Source organism: Zootoca vivipara, chromosome 7 (assembly GCF_965207765.1).
Source record: "Zootoca vivipara chromosome 7, rZooViv2.hap1.1, whole genome shotgun sequence".
NCBI classification, from domain to species: domain Eukaryota; kingdom Metazoa; phylum Chordata; class Lepidosauria; order Squamata; family Lacertidae; genus Zootoca; species Zootoca vivipara.
The window spans coordinates 69592933-69618128 of record NC_142590.1 but is presented as its reverse complement, the minus strand read 5'-3'; the positions used below and the strand labels follow the sequence as shown (position 1 = coordinate 69618128).

Below are 25196 nucleotides of genomic sequence, written 5' to 3'. Positions count from 1 at the left end.
AAAGGAGCATGAAAACAAACTTATTCAGAAGACAGTTTTGCTATGGGAAAAACACAAAGAAACCCATTGCACTTTGACTCAAGAGCTGGAAGAATAAAAAAAGGGTTCTTCTACTCCAGCATTCTGCTTGTAGCAGTAACCAGCAACATGCCCTGGAACCTCAGGCAAGGCATTCTACCACATTCTATTTGCTCCCAGCACCAGTACACTGCAGCTAACCATGGAGGCCCCATTTGTCATTGACCATATCCAATGACAGAACTAGCTTGAACTTGAAGTGCGAGAACTTGAAGATATGTCTCCCAACAAATGGAGATAGGGAGATATGACACCTTTAAAAACCTGGTATTGTGTGTGCATCAATTCTCTGATCAATGAAAACTTAAATGGCACACAATGTATTCATGTTCTCTATCCCTATATACAGGTTGAGCATAAGTGAAGACAGGGGTGCCCATTTGAATAAAATATTGGGGGAGGCAGGTAAGCCCTGCCATGCATAATCAATCACAAGATGTGTTTCACACACACCATTTGAATGGCAGTGTCCAGCAACTTGGGGGGAGTGGCCCCCTCAAATATTTTATTGGGGGCCTCAAAGGGACTTTGGCCCCTAGGAGTTGGCTCCTATGGGTGAAGATATAACTTAACTCCAAAAAAGATCCCAAATGCACACCTCCTCATCAGATTTCCAGGGGAACTGCCAACACTATCAAATTCCTTACCAAAAAAACACACATACCTTCCCCCCTACTTTTTAATGCAGACTGACATGGAAATGTGAAAATCTGAATTTAAGATTGGAAAATGAAAAGCTGAGAGAAACAAAAACTGACATATCCACACATCCCTACTTATTTGCAAGAAAGTATTTCAGTAGGAACCGAACATAATCGAGACCGGTTACTCTCGTAACTTTAGCTTTTCACTCTTCAGCTTAAAAGTTCATGTTTTGGGCATGGAGCTTGGGATTGCCTCAACCACAACAGATCTACTCTTGAATTTCCACCAGCAAAACTGAAGTTCCATCTAAATCTCAAGCGCAGCTCATACACAAGAAAGGAACTGATCCATCTTTGTTTATTCAAGGCCAGGCTAACTCTACCATCGAGTACGTGCTGTAAATAATGAGCCACCTCCTCTGCAAGGAAGTGCTGGGTCAAGTTCAGAGAGATTGTTTAGAGAATCAGGATGAGACGTTTTGGAGGTGAAGAGGACAGCTTGACCCAAAGCTGCATCAATCTCTTAAGCTTCACTCCAGCTGCAACTTTACGGTGAATAATTTCACGTGGAGTCCACTAAAGCCTCACTTTCCCAGACTGCTCTGGTCCACATCCATCTTTATTAGGATTCCACCCTGACTTGGATAAACTTCACATTCATCACCAACTGTCCTCCTATAATGTAGCTGTGATCCAGCCCAGGGACAGGCAAATTAGTCATTTCGGTTCCTCTCAGCATCTCATTTCTCTAATCTTAAACTGAGTTATGTACATTTCCACAGAAATTTGCCATGGTTAAAAGAAAATCATAAGAATGTCAACTTTGTTTTACTGTGAATCTCCCCTAATAAACACATTTTCAGTAATATTAATGCATACTTTTCCATCTTGATCACTGCAACCCTCTGACGGGGCACTACGGTACTTGCAGTTCCCCACTCTTAATATTGGTGGAAAGAACCTCAGGGGAATAAGTGATTGGCAGGAACCATTCTTTCATTGTTTTAGACATCTCCAAAAAAAAAAAATGCCATCATTCAGACAGGACTCTGCAATGAGAATTTCTTTTCACCAACCAATATTTACTGGAGTTCTTATTGCGCTTATTGGAAATTTGTAAGATGTGCACTGCCTTGCTGTATCCTCTATCCAGGCAAACTGGAGGCATTATCAGAGTTCAAGGATACATTCCAGCTAGGAAAAAAAACCACCCAAGGAGGGTGCAGCTCAGGGCCCATGTGAGGGCTCTGATTTGGGGAGAGTGGGAGTGAGTGCACTTTGTTGTTGTTGTTGTTTAGTCGTTTAGTCGTGTCCGACTCTTTGTGACCCCATGGACCATAGCACGCCAGGCACACCTGTCTTGCACTGCCTCCCACAGTTTGGTCAAACTCAGAGTGGTGTCTCTGCTTTTTAAGATGCAGTCTTTGTGTCCTGAGGAACTTTGTGTCCTGAGTATACAGAAGGTTAATATATATAAAAAAAAAGCAAGATGTGATATGTTTCGTCAGTGTTTTACAATAACAATAAATGTGAATTATGGAATTATACATATGATATAGAGTTGATGTTTTTGTTGTTTTCAGGGATTTTATTATGAATCATTTAATAATGGTTATGATGATGTATGTAAAATAAAGTTGAAATGAATATTCAAAGTAAACAAAACCTGGAATTCATTGCATTTTTAAAGGCAATGCTCATCATGGGGGAATGACATATTGAATGGGGGAATATGCCCACCATGAGCCCAAACTGCTGACAACATACACCTGAGTAACTCTATTGAGTCTTTGTCACATAGTACACTCACTTCCTTCAAATAATACAGGCTAGAACCTCAACAAAATACAAGAGTAATTTTGTTGTTGTTGTTTAGTCGTTTAGTCGTGTCCGACTCTTCGTGACCCCATGGACCATAGCACGCCAGGCACTCCTGTCTTGCACTGCCTCCCACAGTTTGGTCAAACTCATGTTCGTAGCTTCGAGAACACTGTCCAACCATCTTGTCCTCTGTCGTCCCCTTCTCCTAGTGCCCTCAATCTTTCCCAACATCAGGGTCTTTTCCAAGGATTCTTCTCTTCTCATGAGGTGGCCAAAGTATTGGAGCCTCAGCTTCACGATCAGTCCTTCCAGTGAGCACTCAGGGCTGACTTCCTTAAGAATGGATAGGTTTGATCTTCTTGCAGTCCATGGGACTCTCAAGAGTCTCCTCCAGCACCATAATTCAAAAGCATCAATTCTTCGGCGATCAGCCTTCTTTATGGTCCAGCTCTCACTTCCATACATCACTACTGGGAAAACCATAGCTTTAACTATAAGGACCTTTGTCGGCAAGGTGATGTCTCTGCTTTTTAAGATGCTGTCTAGGTTTGTCATTGCTTTTCTCCCAAGAAGCAGGCGTCTTTTAATTTTGTGACTGCTGTCACCATCTGCAGTGATCAAGGAGCCCAAGAAAGTAAAATCTCTCACTGCCTCCATTTCTTCCCCTTCTATTTGCCAGGAGGTGATGGGACCAGTGGCCATGATCTTGGTTTTTTTGATGTTGAGCTTCAGACCATATTTTGCGCTCTCCTCTTTCACTCTCATTAAAAGGTTCTTTAGTTCCTCCTCACTTTCTGCCATCAAGGTTGTGTCATCTGCATATCTGAGGTTGTTGATATTTCTTCCAGCAATCTTAATTCCGGCTTGGGATTCATCTAGTCCAGCCTTTCGCATGATGAATTCTGCATATAAGTTAAATAAGCAGGGAGACAATATACAACCTTGTCGTACTCCTTTCCCAATTTTGAACCAATCAGTTGTTCCATATCCAGTTCTAACTGTAGCTTCGTGTCCCACATAGAGATTTCTCAGGAGACAGATGAGGTGATCAGGCACTCCCATTTCTTTAAGAACTTGCCATAGTTTGCTGTGGTCGACACAGTCAAAGGCACTAGAGTGCACTAGAGGGATGAATTTGGCCCCCAGGCTCAAATCTCCCCACCCCTGTTCCCCACTGATTGGTAGAAGCTCACCATGATTTCAGAGTCCTACCTGGAGATGCTGGGAATAGAACCTGGGATCATTTGCAAGCGACACATGTTCTCTACCCCAGGGGCCAGCAACTTTTTTCAGCCATGGACCGGTCCACCGTCCCTCAGACCATGTGGTGGGCCAGACTATATTTTGGGGGGGGGAATTCCTATGTCCCACAAATAACCCAGAGGTGCATTTTAAAGAAAAGGACACATTCTACTCATGTAAAAACATGCTGATCCCCGGACAGTCTGTGGGCCGGATTGAGAAAGTGATTGGGCTGCATCTGGCCCACGGGCCTGAGGTTGCCTACCCCTGCTCTACCCTGAACTGCAGAGCCCCACCTTAGTGATCACGTGGGTTCCCTCGAACATTTTCAATTGGAAAATCTTCCTATGCAAATTACAATAATTTCCACTGGAAAATTTACTGAGCGGTCTAATGTTGCAGGTTCGTTTCACGTGCATTCAGTAAACCAAGCTGACAGCTTTGAAATGGCCAAGCTTGCCTAATACTGCATTTGCAAATGGCATCCGTTCATTGTTCCTAATAAAATTATGAAACACAAACTTCATAGAATCATATTGGCAGAAAAAATAAACACCGGGGGGGGGGGGAGATTCCATTTGGGGGAAATGTCTGTGGAAAAATTTCTACCCCCAAATCACTGAGCCTCCCCGTAAGTCAGCTAAAGCGCCCCAACATGTTAGCTTTTCATCATACGGAAAGTGCTCCCACCTCTTGATGTTGTTTGTCTTTTTCAATTCTACAGCCAAATGCAGCCACACCAGATATTTTTATGCAGGCATTACAATACTGGCTGTTTAATTATCATTCCCCTCCTTACTCAGCCCTAGCATGGAATGTATCTTTCCTTTCCTGCCAAACACCGTCTTCTTGACATTTCCTTGCTAACCAACCTGATGACCCCAACAGCAATTTCCCAAGCAGTTACAGTTCAGATCCAATCAGTATATACCTAAAGTTGGAAACATTGTTCCCAATAAGCATCACTTTGCAGTTGAAACGCTAATGCCTTTGTGTTGCCCTTTTCATTGACTGAAAAAAAGGGAAGAAATCCCTCCAAGGATCAAGATACAGCTTAATTTTTGTATATCAACATACACAGATCCCATTTTAACAGCTAGTGTTTTCTCAAACCACACTTAGAAGCAGCCCATTGATTCCAAGCTTATAATAAATCAATTGAAAAAAGAATCAGTTTGCAATACAATTCCTACCTTACAAGAAAAAGGCAGCCTCAAAGTCTCATTCTGCAAGCTTCCCTGAACACCCACCCCTCTCTTGCCCGATTATCATCCGCCTTACTGCATCGTCTAACCTAGATTGTAAACTTCAAACACAGATCTCATCTGCAGTTTACCCAAGAAGCACTAACTTTCACTTCAAGATGACAAGCACTGAGCTATTTTCTACTGTTACTCCAGAGGGAGAGCCGTGCCTAGTCTGTTACAGCACATGCAAAAGGGTCTCGCAAGTGTGGGCATTAATATATTTAAAAGTCAGAGTTAAATATTATGTCCAAAGCTCATGTTCTTGGAAAGGCATTTTTAAATATTAAGGGGTTGCCCACTGGCACCTAGATGCACACAACCAATGATATTGCTAGTGCTTTTGCCCAGTTTTCAGTAAGAGGATTCACAGCAGATTTTATTTTATTTTTTTACACCAAGGTCACCTTCAGAACTTCTAGGCAGTTATGTAGCCCAATTTCACCCTGGACTTTGTCTCAAGCAGCATCCTAGACTTGTGAAAGCCTATTCACGTAGACTCACAAGTAAGCTTTGCATAAACTAATACTGTACAGGACTGCAGCTTAAGTGCCTGGTCCCTAATAATAATAACAATTTATTATTTATACCCTACCCATCTGGCTGGGTTTCTGTAGCCACTCTGGGCGGGTCCCAACAGAATATTAAAAACACAATAAAACATCAAACATTAAAAACTTCCCTAAACAGGGATGCCTTCAGATGTCTTCTAAAAGTCAGATAGTTGTTTATTTCCTTGACATCTGATGAGAGGGCATTCCACTGGGTGGGCGCCACTACTGAGAATGCCCTCTGCCTGCTTCCTTACTACTTACCTTTACATTAGTCAGGAGGAGGAGGAAGCAGCAGGTGTTGGAAAGAATTATTATTAAATTTGTATATCACCCTTCATCCAAAGATGAGTGGTTCACAACAGAAAAATACGAAACAAGAAGACAAAATACATAATAAAACAAAAACAAACTGCAGACCAAGGCAAGCCAGTACTAGAATTATCACACTTTTTTTGTCAGCCATGGGCTCCCAAAGCACTTAATAGTTAAACTCTACTGCAACACAATGCAATGTGTTTGTGGGTGCCAGACACCCTAAATTCCTGGGTCCATTAGGGGTTAGAATTTAATCAAGCCAAAATTCAAAATAGAAGCCAAGACAGTTGGTGATGGGACATTAGAAAGACAAAGGTAATGAGCCGTTAGGAGAGCTGGATGGCAAGCAGGTGAGACCTTGGCTCAGACGTAGTGTTGAAGACAAAGCAGAGTTGGAAGGAGAGTTTTAGAGTTCGCTGTGCTGTGACCTGGAGGGGAAATGCTACACTCTGGTAAAGCCAGCAAGCTGAAAAGAGGGTCAGAGCACAATGGCTGATGTCTTGTTTTGAATCCACGGCTGCAGCTATGAGAAAAGCAAGACCTTCTTGGACTGTTGTTGCTGTGAACACCTCCATTGTAGGCTCAAGTTGTATATAAGTGTAAATAAACTACGTATATATCATATACCACTGTGTCTCATTTCCAAACGGAAACACGGACCCTGGGTAAGTGCCTGAAACCTATAGCCACAGCTCTAGATTCAACCGACGTTAACCATTGTGCTTTGACCCTCTCCGGACCGCAGCTTGCTATCGTTACCAGCCTGCAACCTCTTCCGCCTCTAGGCGGATGGCCCTTGTGGTCTCTTCCAACTCTATGATTCTATGATTCTAGGCCACATCACAGCCAACTCTTAACTCTGCAACCACACCAACCTGCCCAACACCTGATGTCATATAGAATGTGAGATCTGGGGCAGGTACAGTCAGCTGTAAAGAAACAATTGGAAGCCTAATGTATGCCCTACACTGGTTTTCGAGGAGCAGGGTTTTCTGACAGAGCTGACAGTGAGCACCTTTGAAGTTGTCCCTTTGCAGATATGGTTCAAATTTAAACCACACCTGCAAATGCACAAAGTGGGGCTAAAGACCCTTGCAGAAAATCATGAACCGTCTGTTTCTACACTCCAACATTTGACTCACTATTTGCCTTATCTTGAACAAACTGGGATACAGTTAGAAACCCAGCAGTGACATATTTCCTATCACAATTTCAGTGCCATGCCTTGTTTCACTTGTCGAGGTTCCTTTGCCACTTGAAGTAGTTCACAAGCACTACCAGAAAGGTAGCAGCCTACTTATCCTAACCACAGAATTAATCCTGTAGTGTGATCAGTAATATCTCCCACATCTCAGGGTTTTCCTACATCACAGTCTCATGGACCCTCCCGTCTGAATTATGGAAATAAATGGAATTAAATCTGTGCAGACAGCAACATTGCCAAATTGTAAATTAAATGTTAAGAGTAAGGAGCAGAGAAATAAGCACACACCTGTCAACCTGCCACAGCTTCTGTCAGGTGAGTGAACATCCTGGCTGAGTAAAGAAAACAAACAGGTTGCTAGCTGCTTTAAAGTAACCTACAAGCCATTCTCTATCATGCTACCCAAAGCAGCTTTTCTAAAGCCACCAGTTGAGATTCCTGCATTGCAGGAGACTGAACTAGATGACCCTCAGGATCCCTTCCAACTCCACAGTTCTATGAAATAATAAACAAGGGGATTATTTCACTTCACTTTGATGTGTTTTATCCTCTGGAAGTTTTTCTTTCAAGCTTTTCTCCTTAGCCACAAGGGTGTGAGATACATTGAATATTCGCTTTGATGAAGTAAAATCAATGCAAATATTAATTTCCATTTTGCCTCACTGGAATTCTGCCTGGGCCTCAGCATGCTCAGAGAAACTTGCAGCCTGCGTTGTTCAACAGCACAGCTCAAGGTCATGGCCTGGGGTGGGGTGAGTGGCAGAACCTGATTAACAACTGCTTCCTGTAGCCCCAGGTGTACAACTCGGCACTCACACCCTCTCTAGTCCCACCACACTGTTCAGCACAGTTGTGTCCATGTTCTGCACAGCATGGGATATAAATCCTATACATGCTCCTTGAAACTAATGGGAGAGGGCAGAAAAGGATTTTCTCATTGCCAGATTTACATGCAAGCTAAGTAAGTTACGGCTTATTTGGATTATGAAGGGCCTCTAAATAATAATGGAAGAAGGCTAAATTTCAAGATTTCCACAAAATAAAGCGTTTTCTGTTATGTGCAAAATACACACAGTGCTTGTTGCATTTCCCCTTCCATATACCTGTAGCAAGTGCTAAACTGGGTATGTGTAACTGTTACTGCATGGTTGCATATTAAAAGTTTAATATATGCAAGGTAAAAAAAAATCATATTGTCTTTTCTTTTAAAGGGGATTTATATGCAAATAGGTAATTGTGTGTGTGTGTGTGTGTGTGTGTGTGAGAGAGAGAGAGAGAGAGAGAGAGAGAGGTGATGCTGTTGTGATGCTGCTGTGTTGAGGCAGAGGTGTATGCCATACCCTCCAACATGACGACGCCCAAATCGAGGACACCATCTCCCAGTTTTGAAATCCTACACAAGTCATGTGACCCGCATGAGATTGTGGACCTGGAAAAAGCGCTTTTTCAAAATGGCAGCCATGCTCTTGTGGGAAAAACGAGATGTCCTGACTTTTCTGAGGCAGTAGATGGGTGTGGTATGCTAGGAGAAGAGAGGTTTTTTAAATTATTTGTTTCTGTTCTTGTTTTTATTACGTATTTTGTCTTCTCATTTTGTATTTTTATGTTGTGAACCACCCTGTGATCTTCAGATGAAGGGCAGTATACAAAAAGAAGAAGAAGAAGAAGAAGAAGAAGAAGAAGAAGAAGAAGAAGAAGAAGAAGAAGAAGAAGAAGAAGTATTCCCATCATTGTGAAATCATTGGCTCCCTCCATGTGTGAGTATAAAACCAGTGAAAAAGCAACTGCACTGGTTGCCAGCTCGCTTCTGGGCCCAATTCAAGGTACTCACATTAGGAGTTGAAGCCCTAAACAACTTAGGTCCCAAATATCTGAAAGGCTACCTATGAACCCACACGCATTACAATAAAGCTGAGCTGTGTCAGAAGAGGGTAGAGTAGGAACTGATTTGTGGCTTCTTCTGATAGCAGGCAAAATTAGTAAGGTATTTGGGGAAATGGGCACTCCTATTCAATGCAAGAAAATCATCAGGGGGGGGGGGCAAGGCTCCACCACAAAGTAGCAGGAAGATGGGACACCTCAAATTAGGTCTATTATACAATATTTATATGTAAGAAACTGAGAAAGTGATAAAGTGAGGGACACTGTACAAATTGCTCTCTCTCTTTGCGCGAATATGCAGGAATATTGTTTGTCTGGACCAACCTTATGTGCCTCCTTTCATATATTTTAAGAGCTGCTTGCCACTTAAAGAGGTATTGCATATTCTAGCACCAGTCACCCCCTCCCACTCAAGCCAAGAGAAATTTGTTTCTATTACCTGAAGGAGCGTCTCCACCCCCATCACTCAGCCTGGACACTGAGGTCCAGCCCCGAGGGCCTCCTGGCGGTTCCCTCACTGCAAGATGCGAGGTTATAGGGAACCAGGCAGAGGGCCTTCTCGGTAGTGGCGCCCACCCTGTGGAACGCCCTCCCATCAGATGTCAAGTAAATAAACTACTATCTGACTTTTAGAAGACATCTGAAGGCAGCCCTGTTTAGGGAAGTTTTTAATGTCTAATGTTTTGTTCTGTTTTTAATCTGTTGGGAGCCACCCAGAGTGACTGGGGAAACCCAACTGGATGGGCGAGTATTATTATTATTATTATTATTATTATTATTATTATTATTGATAACCTGTTCTCTGAAATTACTGCACTCAAAGTGGCCTTGCCTCAGACACAATAAAACAATTAAATTTGTTATATGAATCATCAAAGCCAACAACCACAGATGTATACAATACTCAGTTCCTAACTATTATACCAGAACAACTAAAACTACGATGATGATAGCATTCACTAGAAAGTTACAGATAGTTACCCAAGCAATAAAAATAAAAAACCTTCGAGAGAATCCAGCAATAAAAATACAATTAAGCTGAGCTAAAAACGTAGCAATGAGGGTATAAAAATGGACTGCAAAAAAACCCCAAACAAGCCCTAAAAATGCACAGAGTAGACAGATATTTTTCAAATGAAAAGGGGTGTCATAGAGAGGCTGGTTTAGGGTTGCTGACATTTTTAACAGCAGTGCGATCTGAAAGCATCAGCAGGTGATAATGCCCATCTCCATGCCATAAAAACCTTCTCCTACTGATTTCTTTAATGCTGTTAAAGGCAAAAGAGTAGGCCAGACTGGATTTCTTTTAGTCAGTTGGCAACCTTGCAGATGCCACACAAAAACAACACAATTTGCATGCAATGACCACTCAAACCCCTAAATGTTTATTGCTGCTCCATTTCACCCATAAAAATGAGCTGGAATTGGTGGGAAGAAATCCATTTTTTAATCACTTTGAAACCATACTGTGCCAGTGCAATATTATTTAAAGGATGTTAAAAATCAAGCAATTCATGTTAGTTCTATTAAGAGTACATGCTCTAAGTCTTAGTGTCCAAGAGTTTACCTGACATTAGAGATCAGCTCCATCGCCTTTTTTGACAGGTGAGGAATAAGCTGGACTTTACCTTTTGCCTTTCCCAGTGTTTCAAAGACAGTCTCTATCCCAGATGGGTGCATCAAGCCAGCCTGGAAATGTATATGCTGGGTTGTTGTTGTTGTTGTTGTTGTTGTTGTTTTTAGAAATTCTGGGTCAACTTTCTTGTCCAATGGACCTTCTCAAGGCAGTCTAGGCAGCAAGGAATACAGAGAGGTAATTTGAAGGTCTCTGATCTTATGTCCTTCTCCTGCAAATGTTAAGGTCAGCTCTCCTACAGGTAGGAAGTAAAAAAGCAAGACGTGATTATGCATTGGCTGGATGCCAGCAATTGAGCCTGAACACAGGTGGAAACTCATTATCATGCTAAGGCCACATTCACACCATACATTTAAAGCGGTATGATACCACTTTAAACGGTCATAGCTTTCCCACAAAGAATTATGGGAGCTGTAGTTTGTTAAGGGTGCTAAGAGTTGTTAGGAAACTCCTATTTCCCTTGCATAGTTACAGTTTCCAGAGTCACTTCACAGGAAACTCTAGGCATTTGTGATTATTCCCATTTCACCTTAGGCAGCAGAACAGGATTCATTGCTCCTGTGGCAGAGGGACACCACCGAATCCAACCCCTCCCCAGCAAAGCAGAAGGGGGAAGGGGTTGGACTGTTCAGTTCTTCTCTTAATTCCCCCCCCCTTCTCCCCCTTTGGCAGGGCAGCAGTGGTGATGGACCCAAACCTTTTGGCACTCCACCCATCTAACTTCCTGGAGCATGTCGCTACCATACAAATCCAGCAGTATTTTAAATGCTGAAAGATCAGAACCAGGGCAGCAAGGAGCACAAAGTAAAATGAAATCAAATGAAATGTGACAAGAGTGCTGGTCTGGATGCACCATGGGTTTGAATTATTCCCAAGATGCTGTTGACCCTTAGGCTAGTTTTCTGTTGGTCTCTCAAGCTTCCAGGAACAGCTGTTCCAAGAAGACTGCTGAAAATGACTTTGACAGCTCATTGGGGAATCTATAAAGCATCCTTTGAGACAACTATTATATATTTATATATATATATATATATATATATATATATATATATATATATATATACACAAAACAAAAATGGTACAGTTCAATATAATACACAATAAATGCAACCCAATTGGAGCATGAGCTATTCAGCATTTCTCTTGAAACACAATGCCTCTCTGCTAGTCCTGTCTGGACTGGTGAAGTAGTTTGAAATCCAAAGAGAGATGTGAGAGACAAATGCATGTCAGATAAGCCAAAGTCCTAGAGAGGTGTATAGTGATACTTGGTTGTGTCCAACACTACTGTCCTGCTTGTGCAGTGGATGTCTGCTTGCTCTCTTCTCCCCTGCAACCTCCCTGTGCACCTTCAAAATCTGTTCCAGAAGATTGGGGGACTTTGCTCGCACAGCATTAGACCCAACCCATTAATCCACCCCCCCCCAGCAACCACAAATGCTTGAACATAAGTTTTGTGAAGGGTCCTGAACCCTGAGTGTATGTAGTCCAAAAAGGAAGCTTTTAAAAGATACAAACTTAACCAAAACATTACATGGAATCTGCCCCATCTTCTGCCAGCATAGGTCTCAAGAAGCCATGATACTATATACCAAAACATTTTTTATTTTTGCAATAGTTTAAGAACTGCAACCATATGGTGCACTGTGGAAAGTTTTCCACGCTTGGAGGTGCTCACATGTCAGGAGCAAAGTCCTGTGCTCAAGTAAAGTGTTTTTATCGTGCTGTGTTATTAACTCTGACAAAGCAAAGGAGCATTTTCAGTAGGAGAGCTTCTGCTTATCACATGTGGTTGCTGTTGTGCATCACATGAAGTCACCATTCCCTGGATTTATTCTGGAAGGATACATACAAGCGGCTAAGTGTAAACAGAACTGGTGCTGCTATTCTTTGCCACCCATAGCATTTGGCCTTGAAACAATGAATGAATTGATTAACAGAGAATGGGAGACCTGTGGCCCTCCAGGTCTGGCTGGACTCCAATTCCCAGCAGCCTCAGCCAGCAGGACCAACGGTCAAGAATGATGGTAGTTGTGGTTCAGCAACATCTGTTCCCTATTCCTGCTTTAAAAGGAACGGTTGACAAGCGCAGCAAGAGCAATATTTATGCATGCCTCGGATGTTCAACCTTGAAATCTTGTGATCTCGTTTTGTCCGAGTCTACAATACTGTGAGCAATTCATAGCCAAGAGATGCTGCTGTGGGAACCAAAGCATCAGAAATCTTCGGCTAATTGCCGTCTTAAAGGTAAAGGTAAAGGGACCCCTGACCATTAGGTCCAGTCGTGACCGACTCTGGGGTTGCGCGCTCATCTCGCATTATTGGCCGAGGGAGCCGGCGTATAGCTTCCAGGTCATGTGGCCAGCATGACAAAGCCGCTTCTGGAGAACCAGAGAAGCACATGGAAACGCCGTTTACCTTCCCGCTGTAGCGGTACCTATTTATCTACTTGCATTTTGACGTGCTTTCGAACTGCCGTCTTATGCTTGGACAAATGCCAGCCTTGTATGCACTGTTCTTCTCCTCTCCTTTTACTAAGAACACCTGTGGTCCACTGATATGTCTTAAATTTACAAAGCAAGGGTGCGCCTTTAGGATCCGTTAGCAGCTGAGGCGTAACTAAATGTGTTAAGTGACCTTGAGCATTCACTCCTGCGTAAGAACACAAGATGTGTCTTGCTGAATTAGACTATGGTTGGTCCTTCTCGTCCAACATTGTTTCCAGGAAGCCTAGCAACTAGGAGGCTGTAGGAAGCCCAACAGAAATGGGTCACTGTTTCACCAGCATATCTCCCCCTCCCCGAAATGGCAGAATGAAGGAGGAAAGAGGGGCAGGAGGGAACAGGAGGACAAACGTGTCAACCAAAGAGAGCTGGTATGGTGTAGCGTGGTGAGTTTTTTCTTTCTTTCTTTTCCTTTCTTTGGCAGAGGGACTTGCCATGGCTCTTTTTAGCGCAATAAAAGTTTATGAATGGTGAGTAATGGCAGGCTTGAGGCAGTGGTGGTAGGAGAAAGAGCTGTGTTCAAATCCTAACTCAGCCATGAAGCTGAAAGGTGACTTGGGTCAGTTTTTGTTTCTCAATTTAGCATGCTGTTTGGCAGTGGCACCTTAGAAGGTGGTGGACTCTCTTTCACTGAAGGTTTTCAAATAGAGGTTGGGTGGCCATATGTCAGGGATTCCTTAGCTATGATTCCTGTATTGCAGGGGGTTGGACTAGATGACCCTTAGGATACTTTACAACTCTACAATCCTATGATTTTATGCTACAGGCATAGGGACCCAGCATGGCTATTGAGGTGTTCAACAACCCACATACACAATAGCTGAGCTGTGCAAATCAGCAAATACACATTATTTCATAAACACTTGGACACATGCAAAGACAGCTTGTACCCGCATTCAGTGGAACTTGTGAACAAGCCTATTAAGCCCTGCTTTACCAAGGACAGTCATCTATTTGAAGCGCCATCAGTTCAGGGATAAAGAACCGTAAGTAGAGCATACACACTAAATTATATTTCTAAAATAATTATAAGGATAGAGTTGGGGCAGTCGATGGAGAGAGAGACTAGGTTTGGCACACTCTCTGCCCAGATGACTCCCATTTGTCATTCTGGTATCAAGACAGTTCTCAGGGTAGTAAAATGCTTAATCAACAGGAGCAAGCTGTAAATTATCCTACCTGCACATTTTGTCCCCTGTGCTGATAAACCACAGCGCATGAGACGTGGCAGCAACTGTGGAAGTCCCCACTTGCCATGCCTTCTTCCCTCTTGAGACCAACTTCAAGTCAAAAGAAGAACTGGGCTGCTTAATAATTAAACACAGAAATTAAATATTAAGCAGCCAAGATCGTTTCAATGCTGACAGAACTCCAGAGACAAAAGGCCAAAATTACAGCTTTGTATGCCTAATATACAGGACCCAGGTGGCGCTGTGGGTTAAACCACAGAGCCTAGGGCTTGCTGATCAGAAGGTCAGAGGTTCAAATCCCTGTGACGGGGTGAGCTCCCGTTGCTCAGTCCCAGCTCCTGCCAACCTAGCAATTCGAAAGCACGTCAAAGTACAAGTAGATATATAGGTACCGCTACAGCGGGAAGGTAAATAACGGCTAATAACGCGAGATGAGTGCCGCAACCCCAGAGTCGGTCACAACTGGACCTAATGGTCAGGGGTCCCTTTACCTTTATGCCTAATATAATTTGGCCCACCCTCACAATTGATCTAAGGCCTGCTCACACATTTTTATTTTTAGACCCCACCTTTTCCTTCGATGAGCTCAAGGTACTTCATTCCATCCCCACAACAACCCTGTGAGGTAGGCTAGGTTGAGAGGCAGTGACTGGCTCAAGGTCACCCAGTGAGCTTCATGTCTAAGTGAGGATTTGAACCCTGGTCTCCCAGGCCCTAGTCCAATGCTCTAGCCATTGTACCACATTAACATTAGGGGTGAGAACCCTGTGGGCACTGTGCTCTATCTATGCATCACTTACCAGCATTGGATATATTTTGACTGGACAACACCCCTAGATGTGTGTTGCTGAGAATGGATGAATAAATTTGGGCTTGATCCAGTGGTTTGGAGAATGCCCTTGGCTGGTGCCAGCAATGTTATCTACTATCATCATGTTTACTCTCTCTCTTTTTGTACATGAAAGGCGGGGAGATCAAATGGTGGCATGCAATAAGCAACACAGGTCAGCAGCAGGGTAGAGGAACCTCATGCATCATCTCTACCACCAACTTACTTTGTAGTCAGGGTCAGATGCTTAGCCTGGAGATCCAAATAAGCCACATCCAAACAAGGCCCACAGCTTAAACCATGCACATATTCATGCACGCAGGCCACTGGTGCATATTTCTATACAAAGGGTAACGCATGGACTCTCACGTGCCCCTGGGTAGAAATGCACGAGCTGTTAGCACTTAAAATGAATTGTCGTGCATGGATTAATATATTTGGGTTCCTAACAGTTTGGAGATACTGGTTGCTGCCTCCTTTGCCTGCCTCTGTTAAGGATGGGTGGATCTGTCAATGTCACTTTCTCTCAAGTTTTTTATTTGTCTGCTCTTAAAGTTCCATTCTCCTCATTTCCACCTCAGTTTGCAATTTAAAAACAAAACAAGTCATCGTGAAAATTCAGCAGCATTTTAGAGTGCATTTCTCTTTTTTTAAAAAAAAATCTCTGAAAGAAATTTTGCCTAGTATATGCATTTTTGCAATGCAATTTCCCCTTATATAATGGATTTCTGCATGCTATTCCACTAATATATGCATTTTCATACAAATGACTTGGCTGGAGAACTGCATTGCAAAATTCAGAGAATTTCAATGGACGGCTGTGTTTAAGTTGGTGTATTGTTTCAGAAAGTATGGATTAGGTAGGCTCCCCTTTAAATGCAAACTAAACTGAATTTCACCTTCATCCCTAACCTCAATGCAATGATCTCCCTTGCAGTTATCATGATTATCTACTGCCCTCATGTTTGATTTTTTTTGAACATGCAATGAGCAATAGGGGTCAGCATCAGGGGAGGATGTACAGAACACCATGCAGTTCTCTATCATCAGCTTACTTTGTTATCAGGTGTTGCTTCCAGACTGTCACTAATTTCAGGTAGGATTCAGTCACAAAACAGAAAACTCAAGGTTTTGCTGTTAAAGCTGATTTGGAGCTCTCGTGCAGCAAACCTGCTTCCTGTTTCCTGCCCAAAATTGGACTTTTGCAATAGGGAAAGGGATGGGAAAGTGCACAGAAAAGTGTGGGATAGCATTTGCTTGACCCATCATCGTCAAAACTTCCCACAAACAAATCAGAATGAATGTTCATTGAACAGCTGACATCATCTAACCTAATATTTGGGCAACAAAATGTATGAATGTATGAATGTATTAATGGAAGAAAACTGAAGGAGACTCTACAGAGGCTAAACATTTTTCATTTTCATTTTCTGAGTAATTTTAAAAATTATTATGAAATCAATAGTTTCCTCCTTTTTCTTATTGACAGTTTTACTATGTGGCCCACTCCAGAGAAGCAATCTCTTCCTTTCCACAGTCTAGTTCCCAGAGAAATAACAATAAGTGAAGAGAGATTTCCTCAGTTCCCATTCCCCAGATGTTCTCAAATATGCTACTAAGGAAGCCTTTGCCCACCTAGTGATGTTCAAGTGTTTTGGTCTACATCAGCCCCAGTCAGCACAGTGATCATTGGTCTAAATTACAGTATGATCTGGAAGCCCTGCTTTGCTCTTTCATGGTCTGCCTATATCACTGCCTACCCGAAACCATAGGGTCTGTTCTTCCTAATGATCCTGCAACTCTTCCTTCACACAACCACAAACACACACAGAGAGAAGTTGCAGCCTTCACCTGTAATACCCAAGCAAGAGCTTTTAGGAGCATAGAATGGAGAAGCCTGTTGCCCACAAAACCTCAAACCCAGTGTGGAAGGATGCAATTGTCCTACTTCAACTGCCTATTAAGGGATAGCACCCTTTTTGAGCCAGGATTTATGCTTGCACAATTGATCCTGTCTTCCCTCTCCTCCCCTCACTCCTCCTAAATCTGTTATCTGCAATCCCCCAGAGCAGATCTGGGGAGGACACAGGACACGTACAAGCGGGGAGAAGGGGGGAGAGGCCTGTTCCAGAATTGTAAATCCTTGCACTGATGGGACAGTTACTTAACACTATGTTGGATACATGCCCAGGTCTTTGAGGCAGAAGTTCAGGGCTTCAGCTCAACAGAAAGAGTAGCAGAGCCCCAAACACAGCAGAGCTGTCTTACCATTTGCAAATGAAATCATATATAGGTTAGCATCTAAAGACAAGCGCCCCAGAAGACCATGACATCTGGAGTTTAAAATTACCTAACTGTCCCACTGCCCAAGCAGATCTGTCCACCTATATTCTGCATGGTTTTAGGATCAGTTTATTCCCGAAGCACTTCCTTGGTGAGTCTTCAGAAATACCTGAGTAAGTGTGCAGATCCAAAGTTTGCTTATTCGGGGATGGAATTCCAGAAGGCAGGGGTCTCAAGGCCTCTCAGGAAGCTGAAGAATGCCAACCTGTACAACCTACAGTAGTCCTGCTTGCAAGACTCCCTCTCCCCGGCTCTGACGGTTGTTTTCGTTTTTATGAATTAGCATGAAGGTCACAAGAATATTTTCGAGGAGTGGCTTATGCCGGGAAGTAAATTATTACCCTGCTATTGGCTTGGAGGGGGTGGAGGGGTGGAAATGCCGCTGGTGGTGTTGGTGGAGGAGGGCAGCTTTCCTCACCGGAAGATTAGAGACTCAGCCCCTCAGATGAAAATGAAAAGTGCTTAAACAAAGTGCACCGTTGTCTGGAAGCGAGTCACATGCTGGGGCCAAACGGAGGTAATTAAAGCTTGCAGTTGCTTTTTAAATGCCGGCAGCAGTGACGGTTTGGGAAATGTGAGTGCTGCTTCAGCCTGAGTACCTTTGACTGTGCCAGCTATGTCTATGAAGGACCAGTTGACAGCTAGCCCACAATCTCGGGAGTTCCACCATCAGCCACGCACTGCAACCTGACCAGATTTTTATGTAGTGTGGCTCCTCTTTGTGTTCCATGCACCCTACAGCTCTCTTTTGGTCACCTGCTGCTGCTTCTGTTTTTCACGTTACACTGGACACAGGGACAAGCCGTTTCTGCACCATGTACAAGCGTTTGGGTGAAGGAATGGGCACTTGTTGATTTGTGCAGCTCAGCTATTGTATATACTGACTGTGCACTTGTTGAACATCGAGCATGAATAACTGTATGAGGGTGCAGCCGAACTATTGTGTGCACAAGTACACAGAGTGTGTATTTGTTGAACGTAATGTGCGAGCACCACTCTTGCTAAACGTGCACCCTCTGTGAGCACCATGTAACTGGGATATTCTGTGGAAACTGGGCGACTGCAATTCTCACGGTTTAGCTGCTATTAATGCTCTTCGACTTCAACATTCTCATACTGTATGTGTGTTTGTATATCTGGCTTCCTCCAGACAGCCTCCTCATTGAGCATTCATCCTGATCTGCTTACACAAAGCTGACCCAGAGGTTATAATATTTCTGATCTTTATTTGAGCATTCATTTTAATGTGTTTGCAGAGAGGTTATACAACAATGAACATTCCTCCTGATATACCACGCTTTTCAGAGCACTTCCTTGTAACTTTCCTAACAATAAGAAGTTAATTTCTTTTTTAAAACTGCCATAGAGCACTTCCATCCACTGGTATATGCTTAAATCTTTCCTGCAAAATACTGACAGTCATAGATTAGATAAATCAACAAGCAGTTTGATCAAGCCACTTGATTGATCTGATCTATGACATCATGTGGATTTAGCAAAAAATAATTATCCCACAACGAACACCCACCCGGAAATATCCTTAGAGGCTTGTTCAGTGTCTCATTCATCCCATTTAGCCAGTCTTGCCTTTCCAATGCCATTAAACTGTGCCTATTTACTTGGAAGTAAGCCCCACTGTCTTCACGTAAGACCCTTTGTAGCCAGGGTATTTAGAATTGCAGCCTAAGCCTCTCAGAATCTCAATCCTCCATTGCCTAATTTCCTTGATGCTTAAAAGAAGGAAGGATTGGTCTACCAAAAAAAGATTATAAGCCTGTCACACAAACCCAGTCCCCGTATCATTTGGGAGCCTGAGCTGTGGATTATGGCAAGCCTCTTGTCCAGAAGAAGTTGCCATTGTTTTTGTTTTCTGTAAGTGGCTAACTGTAAGCCTGCCTGTCTTACCAAGACAAGTCCGAGTATGTTGACTCAGAAGAAAGGCTGCAATCCTCATCACACTTTCCCGGGAGTACGTCCTAAAGTTGTGTTTTAATTTATAACTTTACTTCTTTAAAGTCTGGTGTTTGAAAAAGTGGCCAACATCAGCACAATTTACTTCCTCCTCCCCAGCATTGTCTCCTAAACCGACCTTTCTTCAATTTCATTGGACACTATGCATTTCCTATTTCAGGATGTAAAGAGTTACAGGTAGGTAGCCGTGTTGGTCTGACGTAGTTGAAACAAAATATATATATAAAATCCTTCCAGCAGCACCTTAAAGACCAACTAATAAGTTTTTTATTTTGGTATGAGCTTTCGTGTGCATGCACACTTCTTCAGATACACTGAAATAGAAGTCCCCAGACGCTTATATGTAGAGAAAGGGTGGGGAGGGGTATGGGTGATTGACTGACTGATAGCTGTTGACGACTGTAAATGACTGCAAATGGTCTTGCATGAAAAAGCAAGGGGTGAGATGACTGAAGATCGCTTTATCATGTATAATGAGATAAGAATCCAACGTCTCTGTTCAAACCAGGTCTCTCCATGGTTTTAAGCTTGGTGATAAGTTGCAATTCAGCAACTTCTCTTTCCAGTCTATTTCTGAAATTCTTTTGTAGTAAAACAGCTACTTTGAGATCTTGTATAGAATGTCCTGGGAGATTGAAGTGTTCTCCTACTGGTTTCTCTGACTTGTAATTCCTGATGTCAGATTTATGTCCATTTATCCTTTGGCGTAGGGTTTGGCCTGTTTGTCCAATATAGAGAGCTGAAGGCTTAAAACCATGGAGAGACCTGGTTTGAACAGAGACGCTGGATTCTTATCTCATTATACATGATAAAGCGATCTTCAGTCATCTCACCCTTTGCTTTTTCATGCAAGACCATTTGCAGTCGTTTACAGTCGTCAACAGCTATCAGTCAGTCAACCACCCATTTCCACCACCCTTCTGAGTGATACCCCCTCCCCACCCTTTCTCTACATATAAGCGTCTGGGGACTTCTATTTCAGTGTATCTGAAGAAGTGTGCATGCACACGAAAGCTCATACCAAAATAAAAAACTTTATTAGTTGGTCTTTAAGGTGCTGCTGGAAGGAATTTTTTAAGGATGTAAAGAGCTCATATCTCCTGATGTTCTTTAAAAAAATGTTTTTCATTGGTACATCTATCCCCTTCTTTTATGTGTGGTGGGACATCACATGACTGACACCAGATTGCCATCAATGCAATAATTGGACTAATTTAAATAATGAAAGTAGTTTTTTTTTTAATAATAAAAAAGTCTGGAAAGGCCAGTTAAAGAACAGCAGAGAACATTCACCACAAGAACACACATCTAGCCATCAAATCCAGCTCACTTTTCTCAATAAAAAAGCATATCTGGCCATTGCCTGTAGCCATGGGCACAAACACTTCCAAAATGGCGGCTTGTGTCCTTGCATATATTGTTAAACAACCCAGATCAGTCACTTGCCACAGATGCAAGCAAGGGTTAACAAGTGGAATCTTCTATTATCTTGCTCTGTTGTCTTGCCTTAGTGAAAACAGAGACTGCCCTTTTTCTCATAGCTGCTATAAGTTCACATAAAGGTAAAGGTAAAGGGGCCCCTGACCATCAGGTCCAGTTGTGTCCGACTCTGGGGTTGCGGCGCTCATCTCGCTCTATAGGCCGAGGGAGCCGGCGTTTGTCCGCAGACAGCTTCCGGGTCATGTGGCCAGCATGACAAAGCTGCTTCTGGTGAACCAGAGCAGCGCACGGAAACGCCGTTTACCTTCCCGCCGGAGTGGTCCCTATTTATCTACTTGCACTTTGATGTGCTTTCAAACTGCTAGGTGGGCAGGAGCTGGGACCAAGCAACGGGAGCTCACCCCGTTGCAGGGATTCGAACCGCCGACCTTCTGATCAGCAAGCCCTAGACTCCGTGATTTAACCCACAGCGCCACCTGGGTCCCTATATGTTCACATAAACAGTTCTTAATATCAGAAACATAGAGAAGGGAGGTTTTCTCCAGACTAGCCAGAGCAGGCTAAGTCTCACACAATTGGCGTGTGAAAACATGGTTTTGTGTTTGGGACAACAGCAAGGGGTATCAGCTCTTATGAGCAGAACCATCATCACTGCTTAATTACTATAATTACATCGATATACCAACCTCCTTCCAAGAAGCTTGTGGTGGTGTCCATTTATCCCTTGGCACCTCCATTATCCTTGCAACCCCCCTGTGAGGTAGATTTGGCAGAGAGATGGTGGGGGACCCAAGAGAAGTTCATGTCTGAGCAAAGCTCTGAATCTGGTTGAAGTCCAAGGTGCCATACTACATTGGCTCTAGAACATTAGTGACTAGAATTCTGGGTCAGTAAACTGAGTTCAGCATACTGATGCAGACATTTCATGCTCTGTTTTTAACAGCTAGCTACAGATGACTGGGGAGGATGTGCAAGGAACTGGAAAGAGGGACAAAGGAGTCGTGTGAACTTGGTGGAGATCTGAAGAAGTTAGGGACTTTTACAGAAGAAAATGATGAGCACAAGGTGGGCACAGAGAAAATATCCAGGTTGTGTGCATCCACTATGTATTTCAGATGGTATTTCTGCTTGTAAAAAGATTACACCAGGCATAGGCAAAGTTGGCCCTCCAGCTGTTTTGGGACTACAACTCCCATCATCCCTAGCTAACAGGACCAGTGGTCAGGGATGATGGGGTTTGTAGTCCCAAAACAGCTGGAGGGCCAACTTTGCCTATGCCTGGATTACACTAACAGTAGGCAGTAATTGCCCCCTGTTTCTTGCTTACGTCTATTTATACTTGGAGGAAAACATAGTAGTCACATTCTATAGCATAGAAATGAATGGTCAAGTATAGTGCAATCATAAGTTGGCATATTTATTAATACAGTACTTTGGGATTTCCATAGGCCTCCAAATGTTTCTAAGAGCAGGTGCAGAAGCATTTTCAAAGATATTGTGTGTGTGTGTGTGTGTGTGTACTGTATTTGGGGGTCCATTACAAAAGGAGACACAGAGAAGATTACCACAGCTGCTTTGGCAGTTAAAGTTCATCTCACAATATTTCCATCCCTAGGTGTAACCCATGCAATCTTCTAAGTGCCTCCATTGCAGATGTTACATTGCTCACACAAGGCCACTTGTGTGAACAGTGAATTATGGTGATTCGATGGTGGTTAATGTTTGTAGCTGCATGTTTAAAACATTCCCACCAATCAATCAGTGCAAAGAAGAATAAAGGATAAAAAACACAAGGGACAAATATCAGACTGGAATGCCTCCCCCTTGCATTAATTTTACTCATGGGGAAGTGCTCCAACTTGCTATTTCAAGCAGTTAGCTAAAAAGAATGTTTATTGAGATGCCTCCTGAGACTCCATGGGGAATCTGAGGGACTGCCAACTTATGGCTGTTTCTGCTTCTTTCCCTGCCAGCTGGAAGGTAGAAGGGCCTCTGAGGCTTCCCTTACCACCTCAACACTCAAGGGATTGGCCCACTGGTTATGACCCTAGAGTGTCCTAAGGAGGTAGTAGTAGAACCACTGGCCATGTTACTTTCCTAGCCCCATAGCCTTGAGAAAGGGGCTACTGGGCTGCCATAAAAGCTGGGGAGACCCTGTTATCAACCAGCCCAGCACACTGGGATCAGACTGAATTGTAAGGCTTATGGCCAATGTAGCACCAAGTACCTGTCCCATCAGTGCAAGGATTTACACTTGGATTCGATATCCCGCTTTATCACTACACTAAGGAGTCTCAAAGCGGCTAACATTCTCCTTTCCCCTCCTCCCCCACAACAGACACCCTGTGAGGTGGGTGGGGCTGAGAGACTTCAGAGAAGTGTGACTAGCCCAAGGTCACCCAGCAGCTGCATGTGGAGGAGCGGGGACGCGAACCCGGTCCCCCAGATTACGAGTCTACCACTCTTAACCACTACACCACACTGGCTCTCTTGTGCAACAGGAATTCCCGCCCCCCCTTCTCTCTTTCCACATGTGTGCCCGACACCCTCCCCCAAATCTTCTCTGGAGAGGTAAATCCCCAGAACAGATTTAGGATGAAGAAAGGGAGGAAAGTTTTGTTGCATGGGGGTAAATCCTTGCACTGATGGGAGGGTTACTTGGTGCTAAATTGGATATATGCCTCTGGTGAAGACCCCAACATGGAGAAAGGCATGGTGGACATCATTAAGGACAGGCTATTACTCTTGTATTTTGTTGAGGTTCTAGCCTGTATTATTTGAAGGAAGTGAGTGTACTATGTGACAAAGACTCAATAGAGTTACTCAGGTGTATGTTGTCAGCAGTTTGGGCTCATGGTGGGCATATTCCCCCATTCAATATGTCATTCCCCCATGATGAGCATTGCCTTTAAAAATGCAATGAATTCCAGGTTTTGTTTACTTTGAATATTCATTTCAACTTTATTTTACATACATCATCATAACCATTATTAAATGATTCATAATAAAATCCCTGAAAACAACAAAAACATCAACTCTATATCATTTGTATAATTCCATAATTCACATTTATTGTTATTGTAAAACACTGACGAAACATATCACATCTTGCTTTTTTTTTTTTAATATTAACCTTCTGTATACTCAGGACACAAAGTTCCAGAATAGCTGCACTGGATACAATTATAGTATTTCCATCATGAAAACACAAAGGTGCAAATATCAAAAGACAAATTAAACAAGTGCAAATGAATGAAAGTGCAAAAAAGCTTCGGTTCCATGAAAATGCTTCTTCTGAAAACTCCGCCTCTGCCCTCTGTGAAAGCTGGTCCCTAAAACAAAGGGCATTTGGGCAGGATTTGTCACGCCTGGACAGCCACCTACCTGACTTTTCCCTCCCTCCCCATTTAGGGTGAACCCAGCAGTCCCAGGGACCATGGGGAAAGGAAGAGGAAAAGATGAAGATCAATCAAGGGTTTTTGAAGACTTCCTGTCTTCCATTGCACTCAAGCCCCAAATAAGCCCTAAATAGTAAACCTGCCTTATCATTTTGATTTGGACTTTTGCATTTCAAAAGTGCTTGAAGTTGATGTCAAAACTGGATTTCTGGGATGGGAGTAATCAAGGGTAATCAATGGTGCAGAGGAAGGAATGCACATTCCTGTTCTGGCTGAGACTCAGCAACAGGAACATCAATCTTTGAGCAACACTATGTCATTTCTGCAGCGTGAAAGGGATCCTTAGCTGGCCCACACATCTGCAATGGGTACCAGATCTCCTGATAAAGAGTTCCTAGAGGAGTATGAGTCTTGGGCTAGTAGTTAAGAAGGCCTTTTAAAGTGAAGAGTTTTCTAGGCAGTAAATTCACATTTGTTCCACGCAGCCTGCCCAGATTTCAAGCTAACACAATGACATTTTCTGAGCAATCAAACCGAACTATTTTGTAGCCAAGAAGAAAATGCATTCCCCCCCACCCCAGATAATACACTCATTGCTAGAGGTCCTAGCCTGATACAGAAGTGAGGGCTACTCATGAATAAACCCAATCAGTAACTGAACTATAGCACCAACCAGCTCGCGGCAGTAATCATGGTGCCCTTCAGCTCTTGCACTACAATGCACATCATCCCTTATCATTGGCAATGATGTCTGGGGTGATGGGAGTTGTAGTCCAACAATAGGTAACTGTTTGCTGCATATAGGCATGACTGGATTGTGGCAATTGTGAGGAATGTGACTGCTTGCGACTGGGGATAGCTTGCATCTTAATTACAGATGAGTAACTACTCTCACACACCCC

General features: G+C 43.1%; 1 protein-coding gene and 1 long non-coding RNA gene across 7 annotated transcripts in view; one reads left to right on the top strand and one right to left on the bottom strand.

Moving 5' to 3' along the window:
• Window positions 1-17737, bottom strand: part of SGK2 (serum/glucocorticoid regulated kinase 2) — a 42144-nt gene extending 24407 nt beyond the window's left edge. For 2 of the 6 annotated variants that reach the window (XM_035121832.3, XM_088674567.1), the window contains exons 1-2: window positions 17595-17737; window positions 10612-10854 (exon numbers count right to left, since the gene is read on the bottom strand). In XM_035121832.3, coding sequence (XP_034977723.1) covers window positions 10612-10663 — 52 coding nt within the window. In that variant the 5' untranslated portion in view covers window positions 10664-10854; window positions 17595-17737. Of the gene's footprint in view, window positions 1-7390; window positions 7435-10550; window positions 10855-14302; window positions 14429-17594 lie in introns of those variants that run through there. The other 4 variants (XM_035121830.3, XM_035121834.3, XM_088674570.1 and 1 more) reach the window with 4 other exon arrangements.
• Window positions 17738-17872: 135 nt separating this feature from the next.
• LOC148685129 (uncharacterized) lies at window positions 17873-24448 on the top strand. Its single transcript, XR_015951140.1, has 3 exons — window positions 17873-18002; window positions 21840-21961; window positions 24308-24448. It is a non-coding gene; the product is annotated as an uncharacterized LOC148685129 (long non-coding RNA).
• Window positions 24449-25196: the final 748 nt, after the last annotated feature.